Raw genomic sequence first — 19,798 nt, 5'->3', positions numbered from 1 at the left:
TTGGCTAAGCTCTGGCAGTGGTGGCCATTTGGGGAGAGAACCAGCAGATGGAAAACCTTTCTCTCTCTCTCTCTCTCGCTCTATCTCTCAAATAAATAAACAAAATCTTTAAAACATAGAAAAAAATCAATACCCTAATGATTTCCCTTAACAAACTAGAAAGGAAAGAGCACTAAACCTAAAGCAAGCAGAAATATGGGAATAATAAAGATTAAAGCAGAAATAAATAATATAGAAAAATCAACAAAACCAAAAGTTGTTTCTTTGAGATCAGCAAAATTAATAGCTTTTATTTAGTGCTGATCAAGAATTAAAAATTATTAATCTCAAATGGTATAAGAGAAATTATGACCAGCCTTTTGAAAATATAAAAGTTTATGTTGGGAATACTGCATACAATTTGTATGCTAATAAGCTAAATAACTTAATGAAATAGGAAAATTCCTAGAAAGATGCAAACTACTAAAACTGACTTATAAAACTGTTTTGGCTACTAGGGGTACCTTGAATTTTCCTATGAATTTTAGGATCCATTTGCCCTAAGAAATCTGAGTGGACCTATGTATTGGGCTTTGAATTGGGTTCTCCAGAAAGATATGTTAAATTGTAACCACTGATACTTGAATGTGACCTTATTTGCTGTCAAGTTAAGTGAGGTCCTGCTGGATTAGGATGGACCCTAAATCCATGACTGGGATAGACATTGAAGAAAGAAGGTTAGTAAAGATAGAGACTGAGGTTGTAGTTAAACTGTCACATGCCAAGGAATGCCAGAGATTGTCAACAGCTCCTGGAAGCTTGGGTGTATTCTTTCCAAGAGTCTTCAGAGGGGAATGGCCTTGCTGACACCTTAATTTTGGACTTCTGGACCCCAGAGCTGTGAAAGAATAAATCTGACCACCAATTATGATAATATACAAAAGCAGCCATAGGAAAATTATACATTGGAAAACAAGTTAAAGAGATTAATAATTCAGAAACTTTGATAGAAAAAATGTCCATAGCCAGATATCTTCACTGGTGATTTCTATTATGTAATTAAATAAGCATTAATAACCAACTGCTGGCAGGCGCCGCGGCTCAATAGGCTAATCCTCTGCCTGCGGTGCCGGCACCCCACGTTCTAGTCCCAGTCGGGGCGCCGGTTCTGTCCCAGTTGCTCCTCTTCCTGTCCAGCTCTCTGCTGTGGCCTGGGAGTGCAGTGGAGGATGGCCCAAGTGCTTGGGCCCTGCACCCGCATGGGAGACCAGGAGAAGCACCTGGCTCCTGGCTTCGGATCAGCGCAGTGCGCCTGCCACACAGCCGGCTATAGCATCCACTTGTGGGGTGAACCAGCGGAAAAAGGAAGACCTTTCTCTCTGTTTGTCTCTCTCTCACTGTCTAACTCTGCCTGTCAAAAAAATAAAAATAAAAAATAACCAACTCCTTGCCAACTCGAGGGATGGCTTCCTTATTCTGTGAGGCTAGTACTTTTTTTTTTTTTTTTTTCAAAATGAAAATTTTATTTTCTTCTTTGTCTTTTCCTGATTTACTTTGTTTTTTTGTTTGTTTTTTTTTTTTCTTTAAGGCATGTGGTGTTGCAATTAGAGAAAAAGAGAACTGGGCCAAAAGACCACAGTGAGAAGCTAGTATTTTTTTTTTTTAGATTTATTCATTTAAAAGAATTACAGAGAGGCAGAGAGAGAGAGGTCTTCATCCACTGATCAACTCCCCAGATGACCGCATCGGCTGGAGCTGCGCTGATCTGAAGTCAGGAGCCAGGAGCTTCTTCTGGGTCTCCCATGCGGGTGCAGGGTTCTAGAGACTTGGGCCATGGGAAGCTAGTATTATTGGTACCAAAACCAGACAAAAGTATTACAAGAAAACTTTAGATTATATCATGAATGTCAACACCAAAAATGGGGGGGGGGTGGTTTCGGTGCTGTGGTGTAGTGGGTAAACCCACAGCCTACAATGCCGGCATCTCATGTGGGTTCCAGTTCAAGAGCCAGCTGCTCCACTTCCAATCCAGCTCTCTGCTATGGCCTGGGAAAGTAGAAGGTGGCCCAAGTCCTTGGGCCTCTGCACCCATGGGAGACCTGGAAGAAGCTCCTGGCTCCTGGCTTTGGATCAGTGCAGCTCCGGCCATTGCAGCCAACTGGGGAGGGAACCAGCGGATGGAAGACCTCCTCTTTCTCTTTCTCTCTTTCTCTCTGCCTCTCCTCTCCTCTGTGTAACTCTTATAAATAAATAAATCTTAAAAACAAAAACTTTAGTAAGATATTAACACAAAATCTGGCAACATATGAAAGGTATTAAACACCACTGTCATGTGGAATTTATCTCAGATGAATTTAGCAGAATATGAGACTGGTACTGTGTAACTTACAAAATATTGTTGAAAATAAATTAGTGAAATGACTGTCCATGTTCATGGGAGAAAAGACAATATTAAGATGACATTATTCCCTAAATTGTTAAGCAGTTTGTGCATTCTCTGTCAAAATCTCAGCTGTTGTCTTTGCAGAAATGAATAAAGTGGTTCCTAAAATTCATAGAAAATTCGAGGTACCCTGTGTAGTCTAAACAATCTTGTAAAAGAACAAACTGGAAGAATTGACACTTCCTGTTTCTAAAGTTAACTATAAAACTGAAGTGATCAAAAGAGGATGATACTCACATAAAGACAGCTATATAAATCAGTGGAATAAAATTGACTGTCCAGAAATAAAATTTTTGGCTGTGATTTTTTTTTTTTTTTTTTGACAAGGGTCCAAAACAGTTCTGTAGGGAAACGAACCATCTTTTCAACAGAAAGTGCATGGGTACAGCTGGGTATCCACACTGAAAAGCATGAATTTGGATCCCCTTCTGTATGCCATTTGCAAAAATTAACTTGATATTTATCATAGACTTAAAAGTAAGCCTAAGTCCTAAAACTCAGCTCTTAAAAGAAGTCATGATGTAAATCTTCATGAACTTGAGCTGGCCAAGAGCCAAAAGCATAAGTGACAAAAGAAAAAGATGAATTAGAATTCAATCGAATGAATAACTTGTGTGCTAATAGTGTCAGTGCCATCAGTGACATGATAAGGAAAGAAGCAGAAAGGAGGAAAATATTTGCAAATTATGTATCAAACAATGAACATGTATGAGAATATATTAAGAATTCTTACAGGTCAGCAATAAAAAAGTAAATAGTCCAATTTAAAAAATGAGCAAAGACTTTTTTTTTAAAAGATTTCTTTATATTTATTTAAAAGGCAGAGTTACAGAGAGGCAGAGGCAGAGAGAGGTGTCTTCATCCAATGGTTCATTCTCCAGATGGCTGCAATGGCCAGAGCTATGCTGATCTGAAGCCAGGAGCTTCCTCCAGGTCTCCCACATGGGTACAGGGGCTCAAGGACTTGGGCCATCTTGTACTGATTTCCCAGGCCATAGCAGAGAGCTGGATTGGAATTGGACTGGCTAAGACTCTAACCTGAAGCCAGCACTGCAGGCGACAGCTTTACCTGCTATGCCACAGCGCCAGCTCTGAGCAAAAGACTTGTAGAACATTTCTGCAAAGAAGATATTCAGCTGGCCAATAACCACTGATTTTCAACATTGTTATGTATTAGGAAAATACAGATTTAAACCATGAGGTACTATTTCTTATTAGGGTGATTGTGATTAAAAAATGGCCAGTCCCAAAGGGACAAATATCATATGTTCTCCCTGATCGGCGGCAACTAACTGAGCACCAAAGGGGAAACTTGTTGAAGTGAAATGGACACTATGAGAAACAGTGACTTGATCAGCTCTTGTCCTGACGGTTGATGTACAATGTAATACTTTATCCATTTTAGTATTTTTTTGTTCTAGTACCATTTGTTGAACTCTGTAATTAACACACAATTATTCTTAGGTGTTTAAATTTTAACTGAAAAGTGAGCCCTGTTAGGAATTTGGAAAACATTATGCTGAGTGAAATAAGCCAATCCCAAAGGGACAAATACCACTTGTTCTCCTTGATAGGTGACAACTAACTGAGCACCAAGAAGGAAACCTGTTAAAGTGAAATGAACACTATGAGAAACGGTGACTTGATCAGCCCTCACCCTGACTGTTGATGAGCAACTTAATATGTTATCCCTCTTAGTATTTTTTTTGTTTGTTCTACTTAATACTTTTGGTTGAATACTGTAATCAATACACAATTCTTCTTAAGTGCTGAAACTTAACTGAAAAGTGATCACTGTTAAATATAAGAGTGGGAATAAGAGAGGGAAGAGATGTGCAATTCGGGACATGCTCAAGCTGACTTACCTCAAATGGTAGAGTAGAAACATACCAGGGGATTCCAATTCAATCCCATCAAGGTGGCATGTACCAATGCCATCTCACTAGTCCCAGTGATCAATTTCTGTTCACAATTGATCATAATGATAGGACTAAGAACCAAAGGAATCACATAAACAAGAATAGTGTCTGCAAATACTAGCTGATAGAATCAAAAAGGGAGAGAACGATCCAACATGGGAAGTGAGATACACAGCAGACCCATAGAATGGCAGATGTCCTAAACAGCACTCTGGCCTCAGAATCAGCCCTTAATTCATGCGGATCTGGCTGAAAAGCCCATGAGAGTATTTCAGGCATGGAAAGCCAAGACACACTGGGGGAAAATAAAACCTAAATGAAAGATCTCCGCGAGTGAGATCCCAGTGGAAAGAACGGGTCATCAAAGAAGGAGGTACCTTTCTCTGAAGGGAGGAGAGAACTTCCACTTTGACCATGGCCTTGTCTAAAAATTATCAGAGTCAGTGAACTCAGGGGGCTTCCATAGCCTTGGCAGCTCATGACAAGAGCCTAGGGTGATTACTGATGCCATAAACTAGAGTGTCAATTTGTTAAGTCAACAACAGGAGTCACTGTGCACTTACTCCTCATGTAGGATCTCTGTCCTTAATGTGTTGTTCAACGTGTGAATTAATGCTATAACTAGTACTCAAACAGTATTTTTCACTTTATGTGTCTGTGTGGGAGCAAACTGTTGGAATCTTTACTTAATGTATGCTAAACTGATCTTCTGTATATAAAGAGAATTGAAAATGAATCTTGATGTGAATGGAAGGGGAGAGGGAGTGGGAAAGGGGAGGGTTGCGGGTGGGAGGGACATTATGGGGGGGAAGCCATTGTAATCCATAAGCTGTACTTTGGAAATTTATATTCATTAAATAAAAGTTAAAAAAAATGGCAAACGATTATGAATTTGCAGATAAATCTACAATACCCTCATACATTGCTGTTGGGAAAATGATGCAGCTGCTTTGGAAAATGGTTTGATGCCTACTCAAAATGTTAAACATAGTTAAAATATGACTCAGAAATTCTAGTCTTAGAAGTATATATAAGGGAAATGGAAACATGCATCAACACAACAACTTGTGTACAAACATTAACAACAGTGTTCATATAATATCCCAAAGTGGAAACAGCCCAAATATTCATCAGCTGACAAGTGGACAAATGAAATGTGATATATCTGTACGGTGGAATGTTTTTTGACAATAAAAGGAAGATATTACATATGTAACAACGTGGAAGAATCTTGCAGACGTTGTAGGAGAAAGAAGACAGTCCCCCAAAAAACATGATTTTATCTGCATAGAATGCCCAAGATAGACATCTGTAGAGACAAAACAAGGTATTAAGTAGTTTCCTAAGGTTGGGAGCCCGTAGAGGAATGGAGATTTGAGTATTAATCACCACAGAATTTCCTTTTGGGGTGTTAAAATGTTCTAAACTTGGATTTTTATGATAATGACTCACAGTTTTGAGTAAAAACTACTGGATTTTACAGATTAAATGAGTGAATTATGTAACACTAGGGTACTTTTGGAATTAAAAGATAAAGTTGTCTTTGTACAAAAATTGTTCTGAAATCCCTGCAAAGGAGAGGTCTTCAAAAACTTCTCAAAAAGAGAAGTATTATGAGAATACACATGGCTTTTAAAATTGTTTGTACCAAAATAGAACATACCATTCGATTCCATAAATCCAGGTTGATAAAATTGATAATTAAGTCAAGAAAGAACTTGCAGCATCTGCCTGCTGAGTGCTCAGTGGGTTGCTCTCAGTTGCTTATATCTAGAAGCTTGGATGCTGTGTTAAACAGTTTAGGATAATGTTGTTCAGCGTCTGACTTGAACATGGGACCAAAGAGTTAAGTACAGTGAAGCACTTGCCTTGATTTTTAAAAATCACTAGACAGTAAAATGGCACCGAAGTTAGTTAATGAACTTGAGGGTCTTATTGGACTCTTACTAACACCTGTTCCTGATACCTTTTAGATATTAAATTATATCAATTATTTTATTTGTTTTAAGAATTATTTTGATAGTTTCTTTAGTATATAAAGAATATTGGCATAGCATGTAAAAGAGAATGTTGGCATATACAACTGTAATTAGGGTTCTCATGGTTTATAAGACTTAAAATATTTTGTTTTAAAATTTTAAAACAAATTATGTGCCAAGTGTATTGTATCTCATATAGAAACAAAAAAAGTTGTTGTTTCAGTTTAAATATGCAAGTGAGCTCTGTTTGTTTGCATTACTAGATGGTATGTCAGCAAAATAAGTGTTTTGGCAGTACTGCTCACATAGTCAAGTGAAATTATAGAAAATAATTGTAAAAATTAGTGGGTATATTTTAAATCTTTGAAGGATTTAACATACCCTCAATGTCTTGTCTAACTCCTTTTCATGGTTCCAAAGTATGTCCCATATTTATATTTATAGCACTTTTAAATTTTCCATGATGAAAATAGATACATAAATTTATACAGTGAAATGGTTTGAAGTAAATTCTGTGCATGGGGACTTAAAAGACATACTTTGTTTTTCTTTATACTCTTACTTTCTATTATTATAGTCTCCAGTTTCTTTATTAGGAATAAGAGTAGAAGTAAATACAAAGTAGTAGTGTCATCTGTGTCCAGTAATCTTATATTCTGGGAGATGAATTTACTGCAGCATTTTGGATCTTCTTTTCTTCTTTTTTTTTTTTAAAGCATAAATTTCCACTTTATTTTTCCAGAGAATAATTTTTCTTCAGCCCTTAAAGATTGCACTCCTTACATGGGCTTTGATGGAGGCTGAGGGGCAGCACTGGCAGGTCTAAATCAGGGTGGTGGTGTCCATTCCTTGCAGGCCTCACAAGACTGATTGCTGACCACCTTGCTGTGAATGGCACAACTCACACAATAATGTAGCTTCACATACAGCTTGAGAAGCATGTAGGCATCTGAAACACTCGCCTTAGAGGTGTTCCTGACGGCTGCGGCCTCCACTATGTTGCGAATGACGAACTTCTTAATGGCCTTGGCCTTGGGCACACAGCAAGTGCAGTTACTGCAGGGAATAGGCTGCATGTGGTCACAGCCCTTTATAGCATGGCCATTGTTCTTTTCTTTGTCATCTTGGAACCAAGGACCCGAAAGAGCTCTCTTCTTCATCTTCTTGAGATTTTATTGGGGCCGGCCCCATGGCGCAGTAGGTTAATCCTCTCCCTGCAGTACTGGCATCCCACATGGGCACCGGTTCTAGTCCTCTTCCAATCCAGCTCTCTGCTATGGCCTGGGAAAGCAGTAGAAGATGACCCAAGTGCTTTGGCCGCTGCACCAAGTGGGAGACCCAGGAAGAAGTGCCTGGCTCATGGATTTGGATCGGCACAGCTCCAGCCGTTGTGGCCATTTGGGGAGTGAACCAACGGAAGGAAGACCTTTCTCTCTGTCTCTCCCTCTCACTGTAACTCTGCCTCTCAAATAAGTAAAAAAAAAAATCTTTAAAAACAAATTTTCAGCCGGCTCCGTGGCTCACTAGGCTAATCCTCCGCCTTGCGGCGCCGGCACACCGGGTTCTAGTCCCGGTCGGGGCGCTGGATTCTGTCCTGGTTGTCCCTCTTCCAGGCCAGCTCTCTGCTGTGGCCCGGGAGTGCAGTGGAGGATGGCCCAAGTACTTGAGCCCTGCACCCCATGGGAGAGCAGGAGAAGCACCTGGCTCCTGCCATCGGATCAGCGCGGTGCGCCGGCTGCAGCGCACCCGCCGCGGTAGCCATTGGAGGGTGAACCAACGGCAAAGGAAGACCTTTCTCTCTCTCTGTCTGTCTCTCTCACTGTCTACTCTGCCTGTCAAAAAAATTTTTTTTTTTTTTCATTTGGAAGAGAGAGACAAAGCTCCCATTTACTGGCCTATCACTAAGGCCAAGTTGGGGCTGAGGCTGGAGCCAGGATCTGAGAACTCTTATCCAGGTCTTCTCAGATGCCTAAGATACCACCACAGCCTCTCATAGTTTGCACTGGTGGAATGCTGCAGTCAGGAGCCAGAGCTGGGCGTTTTATTCAAGTGCTCTGATAAGAGAGTTGGGTATCTTAATTGCTAGGCTAAATTCCCCCTTGCTATTTTGGAACTTTTTAATCAGAATTTTTTAAATTCACATTGGATTTGGTAATATGTTTAAGCATATATAACAATGTTTATACTTAGATCGTGCAAGGCACTCTAGAGAGTACTTCAAATTAAAATAGAAGTTAATTTTGGAACATAAATTTTCTGAATCCATGTATATTGGGATGGTTTCTTTCTTTTTTTTTTTTTTAATATGTAATTTACTTTAAAGGCAGCGTCAGAGGAAGAAACAGTCAGAGAGAGATCTTCCATTTACCAATCCACTCCCCAGATGGCCACAGCAGCTAGAGCTGAGTCAGAAGCCTGGAATTCCATCAGAGTCTCCAGTTAGGGGGAAGGACGAAAGCACTTCAGTTAGCATCCACTGCTTCTCCAGACCCGTTAGCCGGGAGCTGGATCAGAAGCAGAGCAGCTGGGGTTTGAACCAGCACTTGTATGGGATACTAGCATTACAGGCAGTGGCTTCACCTGCAGGCCCTGGGATGGTTTCAGAAAGTTCATGCATAGATTTCAGAGTTTTTCATACCAAAATAAACTCACCTTTTAATTCTGTTTTTCACAGACTTTTTGAAGTAATTCATATTTTGCAATTTTCAATTTCAGTTTTTTCCTCATGCTAGCTAGCTTTTGAAAGGCAGAGAGACAGAGGGAGATCTCCCATCTGTACTACCCAAATACTTGCACCAGCCATCCCTGGGCCGGGCTGAAGCCAGGATCCTGGAACTCAATCTTGGTCTCTCACATGATTGGCAGAGACCCAGCTACTTGAGTTATCACTGCTGCCTCTCAGGATGTGCATTAGCAGAGAGCTGGAGTCAGGAGCCTAGGATTCTGTGAATTCCAGTGTGGGATGCCAGCTTCTCAGACGATATCTTAACTACTATGTAGTGTCTACTTGTATGTTTTTGAATTTTCCTTCCCAGTGGCCCTTTACAAATGGTGTGGGGACATTCATTTGCCCACATCTCATATTGGAGTGCCTGGGTTTGAGTTCCAGGTGTGCTTCCAAATTCCAGCTTCCTGCTTGTGCACACCTGGAAGGAAGTAGGTGATGGCTCAAGTCATTGGGTTCTTGCTCTCTACATTAACAACCCAGATTGAATTCCATGCTCCAGGTTTTGGCTTGGCCCAGCCCCAGATATTTGACTACTTGGGGAGTGAATCAGTGGATCAAAGATCTGTCTCTCTGCCTTTAAAATATAAATTTTTTTTAAAGACTTACTTATTTTCCTTGAAAGTCACAGTTACACAGTTACACTGGTTCACTCCCCAGATGGTCGCAACGGCCAGGGCTGTGCCAATCTGAAGTCAGGAGCCAGGAGCTTTTTCCAGGTCTCCCACGCGGTACAGGGACACAAAGACTTGGGCCATCTTCTACTGCTTTCAAAACTAGGCCGTAGCAGAGCTGGATCAGAAGTGGAGCAGCTGGGACTTGAACTGGTACCTATATGGAATGCCAGCACTGCAGGCAGCAACTCTACCCACTCTGCCACAGCGCTAGCCCCTGTTAAGATATAATTTTTGCCGGCACCGTGGCTCGCTTGGCTAATCCTCTGCCTGTGGTGCCGGCACCCCGGGTTCTAGTCCCGGTTGGGGCACTGGCTACTAGTCCTGGTTGCTTCTCTTCCAGTCCAGCTATTTGCTATGGCCCGGGAGGGCAGTGGAGGATGGCCCAAGTGCTTGGGCCCCTGCTCCCGCATGGGAGACTGGGAGGAAGTACCTGGCTCCTGGCTTCAGATTGGTACAGCGCCGGCCGTAGTGGCCATTAGGGTAGTGAGCCAACGGAAGGAAGACCTTTCTCTCTGTCTCTCTCTCACTGTCTTTAACTCTTTCTCTGTCTCTCTCTCTCACTGTCTAACTCTGCCTGACGGAAAAAAAAAAAAAGGAAACGATTTTTAAAATGATTTATTTATTTGAGAGTTAGGGTTGCAGACAGAGAGACAGAAAGGTCACTCTTCAAATGGCTACAGTGGCCAGAGATGAGCCAGTCAGGAGCCATCTTTTGCTGCTTTCCCAGGCCATAAGCAGAGAGCTGGATCGGAAGAGGAACAGTCAGGACACGAACTGGCGCCCATATGGGATATGGGCACCACAGGCGGAAGCTTAGCCTAGTATGCCACAGTGCCAGCCCCTAAAATACAATTTTTTAAAGTAAACTGTTTTAAGGAATAAAATTAATGTCTAATGAACCAAAAATGTTTGTGTTTTGTATGTGGACAACTAGATCTCATGCTAGGAGGGCAAACATCTTTAAATGAGATTTAAGATTTAAAGCCTTTTTAAAATAAGCATTTAGTCTGAATTGTGCTCATAAGCTGTTGATATAACAGAGCCACTGTATTTGAATGCTCAAGGAAATTTTCCAGAGGTAATTATAGTTTACAGTTTACCTGTAAATTATGAACAGAGCTCACGATTGAAAAACATGGATAAAATGCACCTGAAGAGTATATTTGTACTATTTTGTTTCTCTCCACCTGTGGAGATATATTTTTATCCTAATTTGAAGCTTTCACATATTTTAATTGTATTTAACTAATTTGTCTTCTTTGCTGTTAACATTTGTCTTTAATTATGCATCTATTCTTTTGAAATTAAATGGAGAAAGATTTTCACCAAATGTTTTTGCAGGGACACTTAGTCGGTCTGGATGAACCAGTTTCGGGAGCTGATCAAGAAGCTCTGCTTAAACAAGAGCAAGCAAAAATCCTTCGATTCGAGAGACAAGCAGAAGAGTTCCTCAATGCAGTCTTTTATAGAAAAGGTTGGTGTCAGTGAAGAATGGTATTTATCATCTATCTTGCATTAATCCTTCTGAGATTCAATGTCATTTCAAATGATACTCTAAAAAATATTTTTTAATTGATGATATGCTTTATATTTTTCTCTTTTCCTTTGGTAAGTTAAATTTGCAAAAGGGTAAAGGCCCTGAAGTGATGGTGAGTTTTAAGTACTTCAGACAATAAAATTCTGAAAATTGTAAGGACTCAGTAGTTCTATATTTCTTAGACAAGTTTTCTTATATAAACAGTTTTAATTACTGAGAACTGTAAAACTCTATAAAATTTTAGTAATTGTGAAATTTAATTGGACAGAAAATGTAGTTAAGTATATCTTAAAAATAGATTGATAAACTTTCTCTTCCCTAATAGAGTGTTTTTCTCACTAAAGTTTTTAAAAGATTACTATTAGTGAAATAAATTTATTTTAGCTTTCTCCTATATTTGAGATGCATTAATAGCTTCACTTGGCATTTTTTCAATTTACATTTCCCCTTGAAACTTTTGTAGTAGGCTTTTTTTGCATTTCTTTAAAAATACATAAAAGTTCTCTATTCATACAGTCTTGAGGTTTAGAAATTCTTCATGCAGACATTCAGGTTTCTCTGTCCACAAATAATTGCCACCAGGAAACTTCCTTCCCTGATCATTTTGGTGAAGAACTTTAGTTTCACAAAAATCTTTCTAGATGGATCTATATTTCTTAATTACACTTTTCCTCTTATTTCAAAATGCAGGTTACTGTAGCAGATTCTTAAAAGTTTTGTCATTTTTTTTACAAACTCCTGATAATTTTGAATATTCTTATTTAGTATTCAGGAGACTTAGTGATTCCAGTTCCTTTAATATTTCTTTGTATGTCCTAGTTTACACCTCTCATTCCTCTGGAAATTCCCCTCTTCTTCTGAAGTTTGAAGGATGTATTTTGACTGTGCAGTAGTTAAAACTGCCAGTTCTGATTGATAACCTCTGGGCTTCTACCTGATGTGATCAGTATTTTCAGATGATGATATGAGGTGAAGTGTCACATCAAATTAAGAACTTTTTTCTTTGCATTTCTTCCATAGATTCCTAGGCAAAATTAAATCTTAGTACACCCCTATTTCTCTCTTAATGCCCGCTAGCACCCTCAGACTTAAATTTTCCAACTGAGTCCCCCAGTCACCTTATCATTTCCATAAAATACTTTGAATTCCAAAATTACCTTCAAGATAGTCATTTTCTTAATTTTATAAATTTGTTTTATTAAAATAATTTACCTTTAAGGTATAAGCAAGTGATAGATCACTTCTATGAATTTAACCAAATAAGCTGTCTTTACAGCTCCTCCCCTTTAGAATATATTCAGGGTCATTGGTGTAGTGTGTTGTTACAACAGCCTTCTTTACCTGAAGAGAGGAACTTCTCTCCATAATTTCCATGGAGGAACAACTTTTCATCCATGTATTAGTTTGTTTTTGTTACTTTAATAAAAATACTTGAGGTACATCTTTGGGAAAGAAAAGGTTTATCTCAGCCTACAGTTGGAGGTTATAGGATAGGGTGGCCCATGAGTCTGACGTCTGATGGAACCTGGTTATGGCAGGTGCAGCAGTCGTGTTCACATGGTGAGCCAGGAAGGGAGAGAGAGCACCTAAGCCAAACTTGAACTGAAATACTCCAACCTCATGTGAGACATTCCTGTGTCCACACAGACCCAGGGCATACCACCAGTGTCTGAAAGACCTCCCATTGTACCCACCTCTCAGACGCCACTAGTAGATAAACTCCACCCTTAATCAATCAGTCATTAACATTAAGACCTCAGAGTTTAAAGAGCTGCATGAAATTTGTGGAGGAAAAATCCTGGTAAATCACTAAATAAGGTCAGCAGATTCCTACAGAGAAATTCCATCTTCCTTCTCTGTTGGTCCCATCCCTTTGTTGCAGAGGAAAAGAGGAAAAACGTTAGTTCTTATAAATTTTTTTGTTTAGAAACAGACTTCGGGGGATATAATCTTTAGGGAAGGATTTTTTTTTAATAAGGTAGAGTGACAGGTCTTTCACTCCCCAATTGACGCAGCTGCTGGGCCAACCCAAAAACAAAGCCTGGAACTCCATCCAAGTTTCTCATATGGTGCCGTCCTCTGCTGCTTTCTCAGGTGCATTGGCAGGGAACTGGATCAGAAGTGGAGCAGCCACAACTTCAGGGACTTATATAGGCACTTGTGTGGGATACCATCATAGCTGGTGGCTGCTTAACCTGATGCGCCACAACACTGGTCCCAGGAGGGAAATTCTTGAGATTGGTCTCAGGGTGGATTTCAAGAGCTGAGTCTTCTGAAATTGTCTCTAGAGTTTATACAGTTCTTTGTATACTGGCATATGATGCTCAAAAAACTGCTTTGGACTTGGAAGTTCTCTCTTCCTTGCTTTATGTTTTGGTATTTTATATATTTTTATTCATTCTCTTGGAAATATCTCAAGCATTAATACTCTTAAAAATTAATACCAAAAAGTGTTCAATATTCAGGGATATGAAAGGCAGTTTAGTCTGAGGAAAATAGTTTTTATGAATACAAGTTGAATGTTACCTAAAATGCTTGGGAGTTTTTCAGGTTTTTTAATGTTTTTATAGATTTTTACCAGTTGAGCATCCCTAATCCAAACATCTGAAGTCCTGAATTTGTGAACCCTAAGTCAGCAGTCAGATCAGATTCTGGATATTCAGAGCAATTTGGATTTCAGATTTTGAGGTTAAGAACATTCAACATTTAGATGTTTGGGTTTAGACCTTTTTCCTCAAGAGTTGCAAATTTTTTTTAAATAGGAATGCAGAGATTAAAGTAGCTAAGTATAATCAAAATGCAATAGAAGTAGGCCTTTGTGATATGGACTCCAAATAAAATCCATCTTAAGAACAGTGTATCTTCCACAGCTGTCATCATCACATTCGTTTTCAACCTGCTTCATCATGTGCCAAAAAAAAAATCAGACTTTCTCTAAAAGTTAGATTTGCACCAAAAAAAGTACCCAAGTGGCTGTGATACGACATTGACATGTTTTATTTTGATTTGACTCAGTTGTGTTTCCCTAAGCATGGATACTGTATTTTTAAATAAGTCAGAGGATTAAGTGTGTTCAAGAAACTTTGAAAAGATGTAGAAATTCAGATGGCAGAGATGTCCTTCATAAACTTTGCATATGTTTTGTCTGATGATTGTGTTTGTCCAAGAAAGAGGCAAGATATGGTGCAGGCATTGGGATTTCAGAGATAGCTTTAGGATCTTTATCCTAAATCTTTGACCCTCCACAGAGCTCTTTAATATATAATATATATTATATTATTATATAATATTATAATATTATGTTATATTATATATAATATATTATTAATATATTATATATTATATATATTAATTTATAATATCTTTAAATATATTAATACTGGTTAAACACAGTAGCATTTCATAAATTACTTCATTTTGCTTCCAGTTTGAAAGCTCCTCTATAGTACATATTATTCAACTTTTTAAGGGGAAAATGGTGCATCACTACATTAAAATTTGAAATTTTATACAGTAGTTCATATGGAGGTTGCTACATAGGGTTAAGTGGCTTTTGTTTTTAGAAAAGATTATGTATTTTATTTATTTGAATGACAGAGAGAAAGAGAGAACAAGAGCAGTAGAGACCTTCCATCTGCTTCAGCAATCCCCAAATGGACACAACAGCCAGGTCGGAGCCAGGAATTCTGAGTCTCCCACATGGGTAGCAGGGGCCCAAGTACTCAAACCCTCATCTGTAGCCTTCTTGGGAACATTAGCAGGAAGTCGGATTGGATGTGGAGCAGCCAGGACTCCAACCGGCCCTCCAATGTAGGATCCCATTGTAGCAAAGGGCAGTTTAACCCACTGTACCACAATGCCCAGCCCCTAAAAACGGGTCTTAACTAGAAAGTTAAATGACTGCTAATAGGAAAATATAGTGGATAGAGATATTTAAAAAGCAATACATGACTAAAGTGTTTTATTTGAACATTTGAGGTATCAGTGATTATAGGAACCTCAGAACCTTACGTAATCAGTACCTTTTTTTTTTTTTGGACAGATAGTGTTAGAGAGAGAGACATATGATATTTATTTTATTTTATTTTTAACTTTTATTTAGCAAATATAAATTTCCAAAGCACAGCTTATGGATTACAATGGCTTTTTCCCCCCCATAACTTCCCTCCCACCTGCACCCCTCCCAACTCCCGATCCCTCTCCATTCCATTCACCCCCCCAAATGGCCACTACAGCCGGCGCACTGTGCTGATCCGAAGCCAGGTGCTTCTTCCTGGCCCCCCATGCCAGTGCAGGGCCCAAGCACTTGGGCCATCCTCCACTGCCCTCCCGGGCCACAGCAGAGAGCTGGACTGGAAGAGGAGCAACCAGGACTAGAACCCGGCACCCATATGGGATGCTGGTGCTGCAGGTGGAGGATTAACCGAGTGAGCCACGGCGCCGGCCCCCATAATCAATACTTTTATTATTAAACTGTAGAATTCTCATAGTCTCTATTTGTAGAAAGGAAAATAGGGTGATAAATGCATCTTAATAGGACAGAACATTATTGGTACAGCAAGTCTCTTTAAATTCCAGAGGATAAAACAAATACTGTGACTTCATAAGCATCCTCTGGTGTTGAATATTGTTATTTAGGTAAAAAATGACTTGTTAATTTTAAGAGTCCTGTGAGGGTGTGATAATCTGTTTTAGATTTTAGTAGTAATAAGGGTCGGTCCTCCTTTAACTTTGTAAGTCAGTCTCCTAAGTTCCTTCCAAGTTCAAAATACTGTGGGTGAAGTTAATTTGCTTTCAATAGCTAATCCTTAAAAGATCAAGGCAACAGGTTTTCTGAGAACCATCTTCTAATGGCCTCAGGAATGTGGTGGGAAGAGTAAAAGTTACAGGTAGAACATTAAAATAGGGGAAGCATTTTAATCAATTATCTGTCACTAACCACCTGTACAGATTTGTAGAGGTCATTTACTTTAGATCACATTTGTCATTTGTTTAAAACAAATAAAAAGTATTTATTTGATGGTGATTGATTTGAGTAACCCATTAATTTCTCACCTTAAAGTGAATACACTTTGTACCAATCAAGATAGATATACAGAGTTAAGCAAAATTTCTGCTTTCAAGAAGCACAGTCTCCTGGATAGATTTTACAGTGTGGTGATTACAGCCATATGATATTTATTTTATTTTATTTTTAACTTTTATTTAGCAAATATAAATTTCCAAAGCACAGCTTATGGATTACAATGGCTTTTTCCCCCCCATAACTTCCCTCCCACCTGCACCCCTCCCAACTCCCGATCCCTCTCCATTCCATTCACATCAAAATTCATTTTCAATTATCTTTATATACAGAAGATCAATTTAGTATATATTAAGTAAACATTTCATCCGTTTGCACCCACACAGAACATAAAGAGTAAAATACTGTTTGAGTACTAGTTATAGCATTAATTCACACGTTGAACAACACATTAAGGACAGAGATCCTACGTGAGGAGTAAGTGCACAGTGACTCCTATTGTTGACTTAACAAATTGACACTCTTGTTTATGGCATCAGTAATCTCCCTAGGCTCTTGTCATGAGTTGCCAAGGCTATGGAAGAACAGCCATATGATATTTATGTAAATAATTTCCACTTTCTTCTTACCCCATTTGACCTTCAAGGTCTTTTCTCAAAGTTTTGTGAATTAATGAGTTTGTATGCTCTTTATTTAAAACTTAACACTGATTAGAAATGGATAACTTAGAGGTTATTTCATTACTTCCCTAGCAATTGTGTTAATAGTAGGTAGGGTATACTTAAAGAACTCAGGGAAAATATGTGGTCTTTCCTAGGATTTTGAAATTTAGCAAATAAATTCCTAGCCCAGGGCTTCTCAAATTGTGGTCCCTAGACCAGCAGCATCTAGGAACTTGTTAGAAATGCTGTTCTTTTTTTTGTTTTTTGTTTTTTGTTTTTTTTTTTTTTTGACAGGCAGAGTTAGAAAGGTCTTCCTTTTCCGTTGGTCCACCCCCCAAATGGCTGCTACGGCCGGCGCACTGCGCCGATGTGAAGCCAGGAGCCAGGTGCTTCCTCCTGGTCTCCCATGCGAGTGCAGGGGCTCAAGCACTTGGGCCATCCTCCACTGCCCTCCCGGGCCACAGAAGAGAGCTGGACTGGAAGAGGAGCAGCCGAGACTAGAACCCGGTGCCCATGTGGGATGCTGGTGCACAGGCAGAGGATTAGCCAAGTGAGCTGTGGCGCCGGCCAGAAATGCTGGTTTTTGAGCCCACCCCAGCATTACTGAATCAGAAATTCTGGGGCTAAGACTCACTCTGTTTTTACAAGCCCAGAAAGCAGTTTTGATGAACATTAAGGTATGAAAACTATTACTGTAGTCTGTCATGTATCTTTTTTTTTTAAGATTTATTTTAGTTATTTATGTAAAAGTCAGAGTTACACAGACAGAGAACGAGAGGCAGAGAGAGAGAGCGGAGTCTTCCATCCGCTGGTTCATTCTCCAATTTGCCGCAGTGGCCAGAGCTGCGCTGATCCGAAGCCAGGAGCTTCCTCCGGGTCTCCCTCATGGGAGCAAGGGCCCAAAAACTTGGGCCATCTTCTACTGCTTTCCCAGGCCGTAGCAGAGAGCTGGATCGGAAGTAGAACAGTTGGGACTCGAACCGGTGCCTATACTGGATGCTGGCACTGCAGGCGGTGGCTTTACCCACTATGCCACAGCGCCAGCCCCTGTCATATGTCTTTAAATTAAATATCTTTTTCCATAATCTTGTCATGCCTTCAGATCTTGAACAGGAAGGAAATTAAGCACTAACAGACTCAGTAACCCCAACTTCAAAAACTTGGGAGGCTACAGCTATGGGAAAATCTAGGGCAATCTGTGGAATTAATAGGTGTTGACAGGGGAGTAATTATTTCCTAAGATAAGGGTTTTGAGATTTCTGTATCAGGTAAGTGATTCTTGCCCATAAGATCTACTTTTGTTATCCCTTTTTTAAGTTTCATAATCCTGGGGGGTTGGGGGAAATGTTGAGAAATATTTTTCATGAAAATTTTATTTCTAAAAATCTGCAACTCAAAATCTTAGATATTAAAATATAAGTAAGAGGGTGAATACTATTTTCAGGATATTGTATTTGAAAAAATAAAATGAAATTTTATGTTTGCTTGAAAGCTGTATTTTTTTTAGTACATTGTCCCACTTTAAAAGTAAATAAATCTTTGTTTACAGACAGTCCCTGGGTCTCCGACCCCAATATTCCCCTAGTGGCCCGTGAGATCATGCAGCGAATGATCCAACAATTTGCTGCTGAATATACCTCAAAAAATAGCTCTACTCAGGACCCCAGCCAGCCCAATAGCACAAAGAACCAAAGCCTGCCGAAAGCATCTCCAGTCACCACCTCTCCCACGGCTGCAACTACTCAGAACCCTGTGCTCAGCAAACTTCTCATGGCTGACCAAGACTCACCTCTGGACCTTACTGTCAGAAAGTCTCAGTCAGAACCTAGCGAACAAGGTATGGTTTAATATCAAGGTCTCCTCTATCCAATCAGAAAGCTTTAATTTGGGGAGAAAAAAATATCGACAAATAGGGCACCAGCAGCAATAACAGAATTTTTAAAAATGTGATTCTTAAATTATTCCTGACTCTTCAGTGATGGAGAAGTACAGATCTAGTTGATAAAATCTTACCCGTCAGCACTTGATAGTCATGATGGATATACCAACCAGGAAAGTCAGGTGGTTATAGTTGTTCCTCATTCTTAAGTTTTTTGGTATTGATAGAAGCATTTTGCACTCTCCAAAATATCGTCATGCCCATTTTCTAAAAACTACTTTAAAAAAGTTTTCCCCCTTACCCTCCAGTGTTCCAGTATTAACACCTACCTGAGAAACACTCCTTCACCTGTCAGATAGAAGTTATACTCTGCAAAGGAAAAAATACAGATTTACAATTTTAAAAAAGAAACGTCTAGGCTTAGAAATAAAATATTTCAGAAGTGTTTAATACTTTCAGTATAAAAAGAGATTTTAGTTTTTTATAAATACAGAAACACATACATATACACATGCACTGTATTAAGAACTAGGCTTAAAATATTTCCAAAAAAGGGATTTTTTTGGTGAGGACCCACATTAAGTGAATAGATTGTTTTGTTTAGCAAATATTTCTTCAGTCTCTCATAGTTTTTTTTATCTTAAATAGATTAAACATTCATGTTGCTATGTGAACTCCTTTTACCTTTAATTTCACATAGATGAAGTGAGCATTTCAGCTCAGTCTTTGTTTGAATCACTACAAATTAGAAACTAGTAGCATCTATGCTAATGAGATGTTTATGGTCATAGAAATCTCAAAGTAGGCAAAAAAGTTATAAGACGTGTGGATTTATTGGAAATAAGTACATATTTGTTTTGAAAGTACATTAATTTTAAAATAACTTCTTGAAAGGATCATCTTTTGCTTATTCAGAGTTATTTATAAAGGTTTTATGTTTAATGGAGTGACTGTAGTTTCTTACTAAGAATGTGT

The 19,798-nt window shown here is 39.1% G+C and overlaps 2 protein-coding genes across 29 annotated transcripts in view; one reads left to right on the top strand and one right to left on the bottom strand.

The window, feature by feature from the left end:
- Positions 1-19,798, top strand: part of LCOR (ligand dependent nuclear receptor corepressor) — a 129,211-nt gene that overhangs the window by 65,057 nt on the left and 44,356 nt on the right. For 24 of the 28 annotated variants that reach the window (XM_051823443.2, XM_051823447.2, XM_070057456.1 and 21 more), the window contains 2 exons: positions 11,064-11,196; positions 18,494-18,781. In XM_051823443.2, the coding sequence (XP_051679403.2) occupies positions 18,544-18,781 (238 nt within the window). In that variant the 5' untranslated portion in view covers positions 11,064-11,196; positions 18,494-18,543. The remainder of the gene's footprint in view (positions 1-11,063; positions 11,197-18,493; positions 18,782-19,798) is intronic. The other 4 variants (XM_051823446.2, XM_070057459.1, XM_070057458.1 and 1 more) reach the window with 1 other exon arrangement.
- LOC108178408 (small ribosomal subunit protein eS26-like) lies at positions 7,148-7,396 on the bottom strand. Its single transcript, XM_051823473.2, has one exon. It carries the CDS (start codon positions 7,394-7,396, stop codon positions 7,148-7,150), a length of 249 nt encoding a protein of 82 aa, XP_051679433.2.

This window comes from Oryctolagus cuniculus, chromosome 15, assembly GCF_964237555.1.
Source record: "Oryctolagus cuniculus chromosome 15, mOryCun1.1, whole genome shotgun sequence".
NCBI classification, from domain to species: Eukaryota; Metazoa; Chordata; class Mammalia; order Lagomorpha; family Leporidae; genus Oryctolagus; species Oryctolagus cuniculus.
Note: the sequence above shows the minus strand (reverse complement) of the source record. Positions and strands in the feature narration are given on the sequence as shown.

Bases quoted from the DNA above. Each gene is read 5' to 3' on its own strand.
- LOC108178408 (XM_051823473.2), bottom strand. From the start codon at position 7,396: ATGCAGCCTATTCCCTGCAGTAACTGCACTTGCTGTGTGCCCAAGGCC.